The following is a 16,256-nucleotide window of genomic DNA, read 5'->3' as shown; positions in this document are numbered from 1 at the left end:
AATGGAATTTTTCCACATATCATACCACCAATATGAGAAAAAAATGATGACTGTTGATGTGAAGCTTGGTGAGTTTCTCCAATTTAAATAAATTCTATATCTTATCAGTTTAAGTCATTCTTTCACAGGAAACTCTTTCCTTGCCAAAGCAGAATTGTAGTTCTGTGGAATATTTGAGGCTCATTTATATTTTTACCAATAAATGACCACATGTGCTCTAATTTGAAAGGTATAATTTCACTGCAAATGTTCTTAATTGGATTTAACTATAAGCAAAATAAATATGAGTTTATCAACAGGAATTTTAATCAAATTCTAGTTGTGAAGAACTATACTTTAAAATTTTTTTAGAATTTACTCCTTTGGGAATCACCAAAAATATTTCTTAAAAGTTTGCAATTGTAAATATGAAACTGTTTCACTCTGTCACTCTCTATTTTGGTAACTGTAGATGTGGATGCACTACTTAATGATAAATATTGTTGAACGCAGGACTGCAGACATTTCCTTTTAAACCAGTAGCTATTTTGGAAGTTCTTTGTCCTCACACTGTGAATTATATTTTCTTCATTTTGTCAGATGAAATTCCAAAGGCTGCCTTTTCTCTTCTCCTTTGAGAGGTATGAGAATCTTAATTTCGATTACTTTGTCTGCTTTCCATCTTCCAGAATTCGTTTGAAATATTGTGTTTTCTGTCTCCTTGTTTAACCTGCCTTTTCCTCCATGTTTAAGCCTTATACATTCCTTTACTATAATTTCGGCAGTGTCAGTTGGAAGAAGTAATAAACTCAGGAGTTCACTCTGTTCTATTACCAGAAACTGGGTTACATAATTGTGCATTTCTCTCTTGGTTTCAACGTTGGAGGCATTATGAGGACATGGGGAGTGCTCTGTGATATTGCAGCCAAGTGGAGGTGCACGGTGATAGTGAATCCAGCAGAAACTGAGAGAGGGTGTGCAGGTGTGCAAGGGACGTGCGGTCCCAGGAATCTTAGAAGGTAAGCAGCAGGGCTCCAGTCACTGGGACAGCAGCCAACAAGTTCCGTCTCTCAACGGACTAGAAAACCAGAAAACTTCATAAAACAAGACGATTTTGTGATCTAATTTTTCTAAGGAGAATACATCTTGAACCCAATTCTGTCACTAAGTATTATTTAATTGTTGATGCTTTTATGTCATTAGATTCTATTGGCATTCCATAATTTAATAAATCTGTGAATGTTTGACTTAGAATACAACAACATATAAACAACTACTTACACATGATTATCAAATAGCATTTGCACATAACAGCAGGAAATTTATACTCTAGTAAGAGTAAAGTCGGAAATATACACAACATTATTATATATTTGTATATATTTTTGTATATTATATATATTTATATTCCACTCCTTTTCCAACTCATGAGCCACCTGGGCCAGAGAACCTCCCTCTGCATCAGTCATGTAGCTGAGCACAGGGCTGCTGCTCGTCTATATGGAGCCTTTGCTGGAATTTAAAAAGGTCGCCTTTCCACCACATGGATGAAACCCCACTTGGGGGCCACAGCCTGGAAAGGGAAGCGTGGGTGGATCTCAACCCTCCTCTCCTACAGACCAGGCATCCGGGTTGGGGGACAGCCTGCATAATTGTACATAAGGGGAAGCTCTGGCTGGGCTGTCCTCGCGTCCCTCCCCCTCTGCCCCTCAAGCTTGCCAGGGTTCTTCTGGCCAAACAAGTCCTTCCTGGCGGCCCCGTCCCTTCCACAGGGTACACATGCCACATGTGTCTAAGGCTCTGCAGCAGAGCTAGCCGACGATAAAGCTGGACCCTCAGCTACTAACCTGATACGTGAACGACAGAAAAACAGGAGCACAAGAGCAAACGCAAACGACGGAAGGACGGTTTGCAGGGTGTGCTGACACACTGAAGAATGAATAAGATTAATCGGAAGGACTTACGAGGTCTGAGCGGAACTTTAAAAAGAGGAAGGAATGCAGTCTGACAGAACGTGTGCTTCCTGTACATACGTCAGAGCTTGGGAAATGTTTCCTGAGGGTCAGAGCTTGGGAAATGTTTCCTGAGGGATAGAGCGTAAGAAGCTGAAGGACGATCAGATTAACTGGAACAGAAAGTTTTCGCACACATGCGTTTTCCTAATATTTACAGTTCCATTTTAGAGAAGAGGAAATTAGGAAACTGAGAGTTTAATTAATATGCCCAAGTTCACACAGCTAGTAAGAGCCTGAACTCAAGCATATGTCTGTTTGGCTTCAGAGCCCAGGATTATTTTCATATACCCTGTCACCTCTCAGGAACTGCGGGACTCCCCAAAACTCCAGCGCACCCAGAAATTCCTTTACCTTTGCTGTGCTGCTGACCTCTGCGGCTGGTGCACACTAAGGCTGCTCTGCTTCTGTCAGACAGGGGCGTTGAATCTGTACAAGAAAGTATGAGGACTCATAAACAGACATGGACTTTAGATACACAGATCCCCAATGCGTGCACACAGATCCAGCAGATCAAGTGAGGAGACGATGAGATATAAAAACGATTGTTAAACAGAGCTTGGGGGACAAGTCCAGGCCCGGGAGAAGACAGAGATGACCGGCGACACTGACAGAAACGACACGTGAAAGAGAGAAGTCCTCTACCTTCCTCCTACTTAGAAGATAAGCAGAGAGCCGTCGGGTATAATCCGCATCTCAGAGGGGATTACAGAGACGAGGAATCTTGAAACCTGAGGGTGCAATTACACACAGGATCAGTTAAGGACAGCCAGTCGCTGTAACAGTTTTCTCAGCCTCAATTATTTCAGGGTTAATCATCTTCAGTCAGATTTGTCCTTCTAGAAAAAGACTTATTTTCATCACACGATTATTGAAAGACCTCAATGAATTATCCCTACCAACAGGGTAGAGCCCAACATTGAAGGCCATCCAGAATCTACCTGCACAAACATATTCCCTATAATAAACTCTCCCTTTTGCTTAAACTAGTGTGAATCTAGAATAAACTCTCCCTTTTGCTTAAACTAGAGTGAATCTATATTTGCACTCAAGAGTCCTAATTTTGTTCCATCCTGTAGATGCATTTAGCTTCCTGTCCCTTGGTTCTCCTCACAGCAAAGACCCACACAGAAAATGAAGTTGTCCAGCAGACCACAGCACCCATAAGTTCTTATCCCCAAACCTGCAAATATACTTAGACCTGCACCTGTGCCTTCCCTGCCCCTTCCAATTACAAGGGGACAGTAACTTCCTCCTATGCTTCCACTAGGACATCTCCAAAGTCCGACACCCCCCTTCTGAATCCACCTCCTCCTTAGTCTTCAGAAACCTGAAATTCTACTGATTTTCCCTCCTTCTCCTATGTCTTCACCCTCTGTCCATGGCTACCACAGCCAACTTCAGGCTGAATCACTCACAGTGTAGACTTTATGAACCATGTCCCCAGAGATGTGCAGGCCAGGTCTCCATTTCCTCTTATTTTTTGCTGCTTGTTTCTGCCCTCCCCACTCCACTAAAACCACTCTCACCAGGTTAGAGATGACCTTCTTGTTAACAAATCTGAAGGATGTTTTCAGTCCTCTGCTCTCTTAATCTCTACCCAGGTCCTAACACTCAGTTAGCCATTTTCTTTTTTTCCTTTTGATAACTCCTCCCTTGGTTTCTGTCATAGCATATTATTCTGATTTTCCTCCTGCAGGGCCCTCTTTCTCAGTCTCTCTCTTAAACATGTGTGTTCATTCATCTGTCTTGAGCTACCCGCTGTTCTTGTTTTATACTGTCTCCTGGACCATCTCATCTTTTCTTTTGGCTTCTCTTATATGTTTTATGAAAACTGCCCATGTTTACCTTGAGGCTGAACCTCTTCCACCTGAACTTGTTTCCTTTCCTTCTCCCACCGCCTAGAGTCAATACATCAACAAGTTCGGATAGCTCCTCCGCCAAAACATCTGAAATCTATCCCCTTCCCACCAGGGCTGCCACCTTCCTCACCGAAGCTTGTAACATCCCTCACCTGGACTCCTGCAGTCACCTCCTAACTGGTCTCCCTCATTCCCCCCTGGCCACCCTACAATCCATTCTACTACAAAACCAGTTTCAAATGTTAACACGTCTATTCCATATTTTAAAACCTTCAGTGATTTTTCAGCTTCTTACTATGAAACTGATGGTGTGTAAGGCCTATCGTGCTTGGCTTCTGCCTCTACCCTCATGACTTCACCACCTCCCACCACGTTCTTGCTGCAGTGAGCACTTTGGAGCCTTTCTCTCCGAGCTCTCGCCCTGCCATACTCTGGACTCGGGCAGTGACCACATTCCTTTCGTGTCCTCAACGAGGACTGGACCCATTGCCTCCCGACCTGGGCCCAAGCTGCCTCTCTCCTTCACTCAGCACATTCCTGCACACCCTGTAGTTCTAGCTCAGCTACTGCTTTACCGGGATGCCTTCGCTAACCACCCCCGGGGCCAGTTAGGTTCTCCTCCCACGTGTACTCATGGGGCCCTGTACTTCCTGTTGCAAAGTCCCCGCCACGTGAATTTTCACTGCTTGTTAGTGAGGATGGGAAGAGGAAAGACAGGACCTGCGCAGACCGCCCGCAGCCAGAACCCGGTACATAACCAGTGTTCAACAGATGTTTCCCATGAACCAGTAAAGACTGATATGAAACTCCCTCTTTATCCTGAGTAACTCATTGCAGATAAGTGTGAATATATATTTAGCAAAGTATTTCCGGCTCTCATCGTAAAGTGTGGATTTAATCATTTTTAACAAATGTTTGAGTTTTTTTCTCAAAGTCCTGAGTTAAAAACCTTCTATGCCATACACTGTCGATAAAGCCTGGGCTGACTAACCTCTACCTGAATTCTAAAGTCAAAGTTACACTGACCACAGTGAGGAAAGCCAGGTAAGCAGCACTCCACTCAGAATTCGCCCTTAAAAAGGCTTCTTCTTTTATTTGGCTGTTTACACTAGTTTGCTTGGTTAATTACAAAGAGGCCAATTCTTGTTCAGTATATTGAGAGATCTTTCTATAAATAAGAGTTATCCAAAGTGGGAAGACTTGGGAGTTGGCGAATTCATTGCCGGGAGCCCCTACATGGAAAGATCTTTTTCAGAGAGCTGTATTTTTTGAAAGCTGTTATTAGAGAACAGGTGGGCCAGATGAGTTCTACACTCACAACTCAAAGCCCCTATATTCCTATGAAATATTTATGAGATGAGTCATTTCATTCTCTTCCCTCCTTCCCATCCCCACCAGTGGTGTGTTCCGTTAACTTCAAGAACCCATCCTTATCTTTTTATGATTTATAACTTTGTCTGTTCTTCAGAAATTGACTTGAATATACAATCATTTTAAATCACTAGATTATACGAAGTCTATGCTGCATTTCTTTAGAAAGATGAGCAGGCAGAATCGTTGGATTTGTAAGATGTGCAGAGATGACTCTAAGAGGCCTCCTTCCAAGTAAGTAGCGCGTAAATTCTATTACCATTATAATGTTTATTTATCACATGATAAGTAGGTGTATGTTCATTCAACTGCTGTCTTAATATAGTTTGCTCAGAAAGTAAAATTTGCATTTACACGTGAGTAATTCCACTAGAAGGGTAATCATGCGTTACACTAAGGTTCCATTTTCATTATTCACGGTTTACACTTGAGAATTCAGCAAGTTTAATGTTTTTAGAGTCTTTTATGAACACAAATATTCTTAGGTTTTTTTAAAGTCTTCCATTGTTAAAATTTTATATGTTAAAATGAGATTCTTTCATCCAAAATATTTACATGGTTCAAACCCTCTATCTACAAAGTGCCAGACCTTCATCCGTGGCTGGAAGAGGTGAGACTGGAGGGGTAACCAAATGCTCACCAAGCTCCCAGGTCTCTTCTACATTTTGTCATAACTCAAAATGAAGCCATCCCGATGGGGCCAGTGGCTGTACTAAAATGGAAAGCGGAATGCCTGAGGAGGGTAACAAACTGTTTGACTGGATTTGCTCACCCTGAAGAACCCCCAGGCCGAGGATCCCTGTTAGGCTGACCTGAGAGCCTGACCTCATCTGCATGGAGACTCAGTCGTGTAGCTGAGTCGTGTAGTCGTGTAGTCGTGTAGCTCCGTGCTACAGCTGGAGCTCCTGGTATGCAGGCTCCCACCCTGCGGTATCCACATATCCCAAAATGCTAACCAGCTACTGTGTGTTTGGAGGAGGCGGAGTCTCCAGGGGCGGGTGGGAGAGACAGGAAGACCCAAAGCTCAGCATTTCAACTGACCAGTTGAGGCTGCTGAACTGCACAGGCCTGTGTGAGAAGGAAGACGAGAAGGCTGGTTTGGGAAGAGCTTCCTTCTCTTCTGCCGACGATTCCCATAGAGCATCACCATCAACGCCTGCCTTCCTTCTAGCTGCCCTGACACCCACCAGCAGGGCCGGCGAAGGCCCAGGAAAGAGAATTCACATTCCTCACAACCCAAGAGATAACAGTCATTTGATAAGAGCTTTGTGTTCTTGACTTAACTTAATTTTCAGAGTAACTTTGTGGATAATAAAACCGAAGCTTGGAGATTTTAAGTTAGACCAAGAGCTATTGAGTCCAGCACAGGAATCAGAACCCAGGACCGTCAGACTCCAAACACGCCCCATTCCTCTCTCTGCAATGCTGCGATGTCTCAGAGTGTTCCCCTATCTGTTTGGTACCTGCTCTCTCTCTGTCCAGAAGAAAGGAGGGGACACAAAAGTGGAGTCTGTTACTAGAAACTCCAGGGGATGAGGGGACAAAGGTGTTTAGAATTACCCTGAGGGAAACTGGTAGCCACGGGACAGCATGAAATTGGTGAAATACTCGGAAAAAATTACAAGCAAAAATGGGATTAAACCAAAACTAAACTTTACGTCACAGCTTTACCCCCAACCATAATTACCCCCATCGCAATGCATCTCCATAAACTCATGACCCTCAGAGGCACAGGTACTCCCTTGCCAACAATCACCAACACCCAACTTTGAGCTAATCCAGGACAGCGACGGTATCTCCTCTCACACTGTAGCTTTTCTTCTTTCCTATATGACAGTTAGGTCTGCAGGACACCTTGCCAAGCACTTTTCATTTCGCTGGATTGGAAAAGGTGATTTTAGGTTTCTGTTTTTAAAGCTCTAATACGAGAAAGGAACAACGGGTCTGACACCGTTTCATGGAAATGTCTGTTGAAAGCAATCCCAACGGCAGTGCACTGTTAAGCCTCAGTGCTGATGCAAACAGTCCATCTAGAACTAGCAAGTACCGCCTGAACTTTCAGAAGACAAAGGATATGTGACCTTTCTAGGACTCCCAATATTTTTCTATGTCCCGGGTTACTTTTTAACCTCTTTAACTAATCTTCTTTCGTTGTGTTAAGTACCTGCTAATGCAGATGGCTGTGCCCTCAACACTGAGTACTGAGCTAACTATACCAGGTGATAGCCAATGGGCAGTGCTTGCTTGTATCTACAGTGGCTTTTGATTAGATGCAGTTATTAAAAATAGGAAAAGTAAGAATGTATCATAAACTGAATGGCAATGAACGCACTGAGTATTTTAAAGGAGGGAAAGAAAGTGATTCTGAAGAACGGTCGCTTACCAATTCACCTCAAAAAGCCCACCAAAATGAAAGAAATGAAGTCTCGAAGCCAGTATCTTCCACAGATATTTTCAAAATGGTAAATAGCCTTTTTCATACTGTTTAGGTCAAATGTAACTTGACATATTATTCACAGTGACAAAATCTAACACCGTCAAGGTAAAAAAACATATAGCAAATAACTGACCAAGAAAATATTTCTACATAATAAATACAAAGTTATGCATGCCAATAGGTCTTGTGGATAAACTCTAAGAGTCTAATAGATAAATGAGCAAACACACTGCTGGTGGCAGCGGCATACAATGTATAACCCTTTTAGAAGCATTGATTCTACTTCTGTTAATCTCTTAAGGAATTACCTTGACTGCAGGCATGGCAAGCCTCAATGACAGCTGGGTTATATTTGGTTTTATTGGTGAAAAATTAGAAATGATCAAAACACTCATTGAGAATAATTATGTAAACTATGGAATGCCCCCTTGCAGAATACTTCATGGTCACTATAAATGATACTGACTCCCAGTGATTATAAATTTACAATTACTCATCTAGAGATAAAAGAATGTTTCCCTAATCAAAAAAATAAATAAATAAATGTACAATGATAAATTATAACACTATAAATTGTGAAGACATAAAAGGCTTATTAAAAGGGTATATATACATATATATGTATGTGTGTGTGTATATTCACGTATATACACACCCCACACACATATACAGTATGCACACACATATACAGAGAATGAATACTTCTTGGTTAAAAGCACACAAACATGCATACAACCAAAACACTAAAAAGAAATACATCAAAATGTTAACAATGGTAATCTGGGCCACAGAGATTATAAAACTCTGCTTCTTTATCTTTTAAAATGTATTTCATCAGATTTTCATGTTTTTTCTACTTTTATATTTTATAATTCTAATCACTTAGAAAGTAAAAATAAAACGTAAAAGGTCACTGGGAAATAAATTTCCATCCAAAACTACACACAAATAGAGTATAACTATATTTTGGCATTATTTTCAAGATTGCATATTTCTATTTAGTTTAGAAAAAGCTGAACTAAGAGAGAGAATATTTTAGTGCAATGAGTACCTTTTGTTTCTCTTCAAAGCCTTACTTTGGAGGAAGCACTACAGTGGGCCCAGTCTTTTGAAAAGTTGATGGCTACGAAATGTGAGTATCATGTACATATCATTTTTTAATAACTAGTCAGTTTTATTCTTGGAGGAAAATGAGGGAACTTGATGATGTGTTTGCTGCTCTTCTCATAGCCTTCAAACGGCAACCGCCACGGTGAAGAAAAGAAACCTGAAAATAGTTTGCCGTGTCAACCAGTATTATTTTCTTTGGTGTTAATTAAAGCAAGATTAGTCATTGTGAATATTTATTCTTCACAAGTATACGTGTAAAATCCCTTGGAAAATATGCTTAAATAGTAACACATACTGAAATAGACTGCCTTCCTGTAGCTTTCTAAGGTTATAATTTAAAAAAAAACTAACAATTTCCTCTTCTTAGTGCCTTGAGAAGAATAAATTTGAGTTTTGATATTCTAAAAATCCTCAAAGTTTGCTTCTAACTTTATCAGTGTCTGACTTAAGTGGGACTTCGTATCAGTCCATATTTAGTTATATATGTGTCAGAATTCAGATGGTATAAATGGAAGATGAAAGCAGCGCACGTGAGGAAGATAAAGTCAGAGGCTCAACACAAGACATACGAAGGATCAGTCAACTGTGTCTGGGGTAGGAATTGGGAGGCTGTAGGAAATGGTAACCACCAGAAGACAGGTCCAGAGAAAAATTAGGGCATACTCAAAGAAAATCCCTGTTCGCTGAACTTGGTACTTTTTTCAAAATGCAGTTTGCTCCCCTCTAGTGTCTGCTAATGATCTGCTCTAGACCTTTTTTGATTTGAGATTCGCTGTTAGCCTCTCTGTGAACGTTTAATCTGTTTACATCTATTGACTGTGGGAGGGGAGTTAGCTGTGATACCCAAGGTTTAAATTGGCAGGGGTGCCAGCAGTTGTTCTGGGCAGGGTGCTTCCTGTCCCCCAAGGCTCGCCATGTTCCTGGGGTGCTGCCTGATCTTCTCAAGGCCCCCCCGCTCCCCGCCGGTTCGGAGACAGCTGTCGCCACCTGGCCTCGAGGGCCATGGCACAGGTGCGGACCCCTGGCTCCTCCTGCTGAAACACCTTAGCCAGCCGGCCTGGCTCTTATTCCACAGCGCCCACAGTGCTGGGACCCACAGCTCCAGGCTGTGTCACCACCTGAGGGCCCACCTCAGGTAGCAGCCTTTCCCAGTGGGCACTGAAGGCCACGCTTCCTTCCTCTGACGCCACCGTCCCCACCTCTCACTTTTCAGGTGTACCTCATAGTTTGTGATCCGGTTTGCCAGCATGATTGCAGATTTTAAGATATGTATCCTTTTGGTCCATTTTAGGACATTGGTATAGGAGGAAGAGACTAAAGTGTATGTTCAGTTGGCTATCCTGACTGATCCTCTGTTAATAATTCAGAGTTCGTCCCAACCCCCAGTAAGCCATATTGTGCAGCATTGCCAGATTAATCTCCCTCTTGGAGTTTATTATTCTTCATCTGCAGAACGGCATAGTATCATGTATCCTTTCAGCATTACTGCGCAGGTTAAATATACAGCCCCTCGCTCAATGCCTGATACAGAGGAGACACACAATGGCTGAGAGTTATTTCTCTTAGCAATAAAGTACTTGTCTTGAATAGCATTCCTTTTTCTCTGCTGCCCACCCAAAAGCCCCAAATCTCCAACGTGGTTTGCAGGACTCTATACCTAACCCAGCGCACTTTCTGACACTCACCTCCAGCTCTGTCCCTACACGTGACATGCCCTTCTGCCCCTGTGATGCCTGCTCCATCCTCTACTTGTGCAACTCTCCTGGTCCAGGCTTTTGCCTCTCTGTCTCCTCTATCTACTCTGCCCATCCTTAAAGGTAAAATTCAAGTTCCACCTTCTCGTCTTGGGAACCTCCTGGAAATATTTTTCTCTCTCTCTTCTATTTGATAGTATCGTTATTTACTTTGATTCTAATTATAGCAATGTCGTGTACTGGGTCTTCTTCCGCAGCTGCTTTCTCACTAGATTGTAAATTCCCTGAGAGCACAGATCACTTCTCATCCACCTTTCATCTTACCTCCCAGAGGCCGAAATTGTGCTTTGTACCTCATGGGCATGCAGTAAATGTTCAATGAATAAATACAAGACAAATACTAGTAAGAAAAGATCAAAACGCCAAACCATATTGTGTAAGAGTTTCTGTGCCAATCCTGGCAGCCTCATAAACTAAGTGAATAAAGTTAATTACTCAGAAAAAAATTTTCAAGTGGGATCTTGGCTAGAATTAGCAATTTAGAGATCTAGCATCATAAGAATAAGTAAAGTCTAAAGAAAAGATGAGGACAGGAAGACAGCATACTGCTCTTTACAAAAATCACCAAAAACAGGGTACTAATCTTACCAGAAATTGAATTACTGTGAAATTCATGTCAAAATTCAACAATCATGTAATAAAAAGGTGACAAAACAAATCATTCTATGGGACATGCAATCAGAAAGGTAAAACTAAGAATACAAACATTAAATGTGCCAGCGAATAGACTGCATTTACATTAACCAAGCACAGGAGTAAAACACATCCTCTAGCTAAGACACACAGATGCCTCCACACAGATTAAAAAACAATTTCTAAGAATATGTAGTTCAGAAACCCACATGGCAAAGATTCTCACAAGAGGCAAATTTTGAGCTGGGACTTAAATGACTCAGATTGTTGTAAAATGATAAAGAGTTCTGACTGTAAGTACTTTAAAGATAGGAAACGGTTTTAAAAGAAGTAAGTAGAGTAAAGGCAAATGAGTGCTTCTTTCAATGAAGAAATGCAGTGTGTAGTATTCCTCGGGATTTGGTGTGAAGACTGGTCTCATTAAAAAATCTCCACAATGAATTAAAGAGAAAGTACCCTGCAGAAGTTCCAAGTTTACAGATGACAGAAAAGTCCTTCAAGTTTCCAAACATCCAAGATTTTAGGAAAAAAATTATTTTCAAATGGGCATTAAAGTAGTAATAACTTTTTTTTAAATTTTATTTTTGGCTGCATCTGGTCTTCGTTGCTGCAAGTGGGGGCTACTCCTCATTGCGGTGCGTGGGCTTCTCATTGCGGCGGCTTCTCTTGTTGCAAAGCACAGGCTCTAGGCACGCAGGCTTCAGGAGTTGTGGTGTGTGGGCTCAGTAATTGTGGCTCGCGGGCTCTAGAGCACAGGCTCAGTAGTTGTGGCACACGGACTTAGTTGCTCCGCGGCATGTGGGATCTTCCTGGACCGGGGCTCGAACCCATGTCCCCTGCATTGGCAGGCGGATTCTTAACCACTGTGATACCAGGGAAGCCCAGTGATCACCTAAAAGCTGAGGACTCTACAAACTGGAAAGGTCAAGACTAAAAAATAATTAAAATCAAAACTTTGATTATTCAAAGTTTTATTTTTGACTTTGATTAAAATATCACAAAAGAATGCCAGAAAAGAATGCAGAAGGCTCATACATAAATAATATTTTTTGGCCAAATCTCAAAAGATGAGGATAGAGGTTTCCCACTAATATTCGAATAAAGTATGCTTAATATAAATAAAAATAAGTTTAAAACAGCAACTAATGCCCTTGGATGAGTCATTCAATCCTTCCATGTGTCTGGCTGACCTTCCTGGCACTGGACAGTGCAGTGAGAGGCCTAGAGGGTCACTGTACTCAGCTCGTGTGCACCCTCTAGAGGGAGGAGAGAGACAAACAGGAAAGCCAACTAATAGCTTAATTAATTCCAGAACGTAGTAAGTGCTTTGAAAAAAACAAAACCAGGTCGTATGACAAAGGAAGACAGGAGTAAGAGGGAAATTCAACGGGATGATTCGAGACAAACTGTCGGAAGGTGTAAAATTTGAGCTAAGAACTGAAAGACGAGAAGCGGCCAGCCATACTGGGGTCTGGGGGCAGAGCGGCCCAAGCAGAGGAAAACCATGTTCAGAAGACCGTGAGATATGAATGAAGTTAGTGTCTTCAATTAACCGAAAGAAATCCAGCATAACAGGAGCACAGGGCCTTATAGGCCACATGAACGACCTTAAATGCAAAGTAACAAGCATTAACGTGCTTTGAGAAACACCCTCTGAGGGTGGGGAAGGGCAAGGGAGGGGAGGAGATTAAGAGATACAAACTACTAGGTAGAAAACACATAAGACCCAAGGATGCAATGTACAGTATAGGGAATACTGCCAACATTTTATAACTTTATATGGAGTATGATCTATAAAAATATCAAATTACTATGCTGTATCCCTGACACTAATATCATATTGTAAGTCAATAAAAGAAAAAAATCAATAATAGTATGTGCTACTTCTCTTCTGAAGAAAAGAAGCAGAGAGACTAGTTAGAAGGCTATTTCAATAAACCAGGTAAGACTGGAATGCAGTAGGGAAGACAAAACCTGGAATAATTAGCATATGGATGCTAATCGAAGCCTCGGCCCTATGAGCTCACTCAGAGGGAGAGTTCAGAGAGAGGTGAGCAGAGATCCGGACGTGGAGCTCAGATGCACACCAATATTTCCATATCCAGAGAAGAGAAGGAGTCGGTGACGGAGATGTTAAAGGAGCATCGAGTGAGTGAAAAATGACCAGGACAGCACATCATCACGGGAGGCAAGGAAGAGAGCGTTTCAGGAAGGGAGGTGTGCACTGTGTCTAAGGCTGCTGGGAAGTCAGGTCAGATGTGAAAGGAACGAGACCACTGGGTGTGGCAACATGAAGTCAGTTGTGCCGAGATAAGAGCCACCTCGGGGGCCTGGTGGAGATGGACTGGACAAGAGGAAGCAAGGCAGATGATACAGGGAATTATTTACATAAATTTTGCTGTGAAGTTCATCAGAGAAAAGCACAGAGACTGGAAGGAAGCGTTGAGTGCGGTCCACATTGGGCGTCAAGAGTCAGTAGTCGTTATTGGTTTTACTTGGGAAATAAAGCAGCATATTTGCAGACGACGGCAACCATTAGAGAGGAAGAAACGGATGACACAGCATAGAGTGGAGGCGACTTTAAGAGCAAAGGAGAAGTGCAAGGCAACAGGGAAAGCAAAATCAGGTAGGAGCCACAAATGAACTGTTTGACCCACCCAGGAAGCAACTGGGATCCTCTCCTCGCAGGGGGAGAGTCAGAAATGGCAGGTACCAGCGGAGGTAGGTTGGTTGATTTGGCGGAGAGAAGGTGAGGGAATCTCCACCTCATCAAACCTGTGCTCTCAGCTAAGTCTGAAGCAGGGTCATCAGCAGCTGAGGAGAGCGTGAGCCGGCATTGTGAAAGGAGGGGACAGGAAATAGTTTCTGGAGAGCTGGAGAGCCACGCTATTAGGGGAGGATCGTAGGGTGACAGGGTAATGCTGAGTGCCCCTTTTAAAACTGGCAGTGATGATTTCACGTGAGAAAGCACGACTGTGTATTCTTCCACGGCCTGTCGTGTGCGCTCCGGCACAGACACAAGAGCAGACATACATTTAGGCCCTTCTGGATCGGCAAGGGTGATGAATCCCAGAATTTGCATCCATCTTAATTTTGGCCAAAATCGTCCTTGAATGTACTGAACGCTTTCCTCCCTTTCTCAACGATCACAATCGCCGTGGACAGCCTTGGAAATGCCAGGTGGAAAGTGGATTACCACAGTGCCCAAGGCACCGGGGCTGCTCCATACCACGGAGCGGACCCTACAAGTCACCGAGGGGTATGGCCGCTCCCCCCCGTGTGTTCCCTCGGCTCTCCTCACCTGTGAGATTCTGGGCTGCTCGCTGGGGACTGGCAGCTCCCTACACCACCCTTTAGTCTCAGCACGGCCGCCCACAGCCGTTGCCATGGTTCCCCTCGCCCTCCCTCACACTCGCCAAGCCTCTCCCTTCCCGCCAGCACCTTTGTCTTCTTTAACTTCTCTTGGATGGCCTCACCTTGCAGGGAAAACAGCAGAACAACAACAAACCTGGCCTTTTGTAGACCTCAGTGTTCAGTTAGTACATTTTCCGTCTCGCTCTCAAGAAACCAGAAAGTAACAACTTGCCAGGTATAATCCTCTGGTCTTTGGTGCTTCCTGGATGCTGAGTAATTAGAGCCTGTCTCTTCACTTTTCAAAATCTACAGACAGCCTCTTTAAAATACAGAAGCACGAGGGATCCAAAAGCCTGGATTAACAAACATTTCTTTACTGGGTACGTGTTATCCGTCAGGCAGCACACAGGCGTGGGGCACGCAGAGGTGAGTGGCTGCGGGGCTTGTTCTCAAAGGGCTTGCAGGCCAGGGGAGAGCAAGAGAAATAAATCAACAAACAGAGCAGACTGTGGTACAGAGGGAGATACAATGAGAATGAAAATAAGTGTGGACTAGGTGCTGCTCGTCAACTGACAGGCAGCACTTATCTAACCTGCTGTGGGGACAGGGGCTTCAGAGAGATTTTCTTCAGAAACTGAGATACCAAACCTGAGTCTTAGATCAGGGTATAAAGCCCGCCACACAGAAGGAACTGCATATACAGCAGCATGGCAGTAACACACCACCTGGCCAGGAAGAGCAAGGCGCAAACCAGGATGGTGTTCAGGCATGACAGGATGAGGCTGGAGAGGTAGACAGTGCGGTATCCTCATGGGCCCTGCAGACACTGCCGAGAGGTAGGGGTTTTACCATTAGAGCAATGGGAAAGGTTGAAGGCTATAAATAAAGGGCCATGGCCAGATTTTCGTTTTACAGATTTTTCTCTAATAAGAGTGCAGAAAAGATTGAAAGCAGAGCAGATGGATGAACTTAGGCTTTTTCAGATTAGATATTTTACAAATATTCCCCCCATATCATAAACAAAAGTAACATGTAAAAGTGAAACAGAAGATAATGCCATAAATAAAACAGAGAGTGTCTTTAATATACAAAGAGACCTGGAAATTCAAGAAAACAGTAACAATGCAAAAGAAAAATGGACAAAAAATTTGAAATTCACAGAAAGAAAAGAAATGGTCTGGAATAAAGAAAAAATGTTTAAGCATTAATATTTTTAAAACACAAATTTAAATAATTACAAGTCACTGGTTTTACCCAATCTGATCGGGAAGGAAGGAGTGTGTAGACATGTCAACACTGCTATTACTAATGAAAAACAATGAAATATTTCTGAAAGCAATTTTATAATAGGTATCAAGAGTCTCCAAAAATATTACATCATCAATCTAGTAAATTCTACTCTTTTAATTCTTAGGGAAATAATTAGAGATGCAAAGATTTATAAACCAAAATGGTCAATGTAGAATACGTTACAACATATAAAGAGGAAATAATCTAAATATTCCATAATGGTAGCACGGCTAAATATAATATAGTGTAGTAGTCCTGCAATGGACTACTACATGACCTTTAAGAGTAAACAGGAGGAAAAAAAAAGAGTAAATAAGGGGCTTCCCTGGTGGCGCAGTGGTTGCGCGTCCGCCTGCCGATGCAGGGGAACTGGGTTCGCGCCCCGGTCCGGGAGGATCCCACATGCCGCGGAGCGGCTGGGCCCGTGAGCCATGGCCGCTGAGCCTGCGCGTCC

At 42.8% G+C, this 16,256-nt stretch overlaps 1 protein-coding gene and 1 long non-coding RNA gene across 13 annotated transcripts in view; one reads left to right on the top strand and one right to left on the bottom strand.

Annotated features, from left to right (window-relative positions):
• LOC112066691 (uncharacterized) overlaps positions 1–16,256 on the bottom strand; it is a 330,402-nt gene that overhangs the window by 137,045 nt on the left and 177,101 nt on the right. For 10 of the 12 annotated variants that reach the window (XR_003679301.1, XR_008617015.1, XR_008617011.1 and 7 more), the window contains 2 exons: positions 2,637–2,722; positions 2,346–2,420 (listed from right to left, as the gene is read on the bottom strand). This is a non-coding gene — a long non-coding RNA (uncharacterized lncRNA). Of the gene's footprint in view, positions 1–447; positions 1,058–1,943; positions 2,035–2,345; positions 2,421–2,636; positions 2,723–16,256 lie in introns of those variants that run through there. The other 2 variants (XR_003679305.2, XR_008617016.1) reach the window with 2 other exon arrangements.
• LOC102978784 (regulator of G protein signaling 13) overlaps positions 5,373–16,256 on the top strand; it is a 16,623-nt gene continuing 5,739 nt past the window's right edge. Inside the window, exons 1-2 of the mRNA XM_007114526.3 lie at positions 5,373–5,458; positions 8,732–8,793. Coding sequence (XP_007114588.2) covers positions 5,373–5,458; positions 8,732–8,793 — 148 coding nt within the window. The remainder of the gene's footprint in view (positions 5,459–8,731; positions 8,794–16,256) is intronic.

The sequence above is a fragment of the Physeter macrocephalus genome, chromosome 4 (genome assembly GCF_002837175.3).
Source record: "Physeter macrocephalus isolate SW-GA chromosome 4, ASM283717v5, whole genome shotgun sequence".
In the NCBI taxonomy this organism is placed as follows: Eukaryota; Metazoa; Chordata; class Mammalia; order Artiodactyla; family Physeteridae; genus Physeter; species Physeter macrocephalus.
Note: the sequence above shows the minus strand (reverse complement) of the source record. Positions and strands in the feature narration are given on the sequence as shown.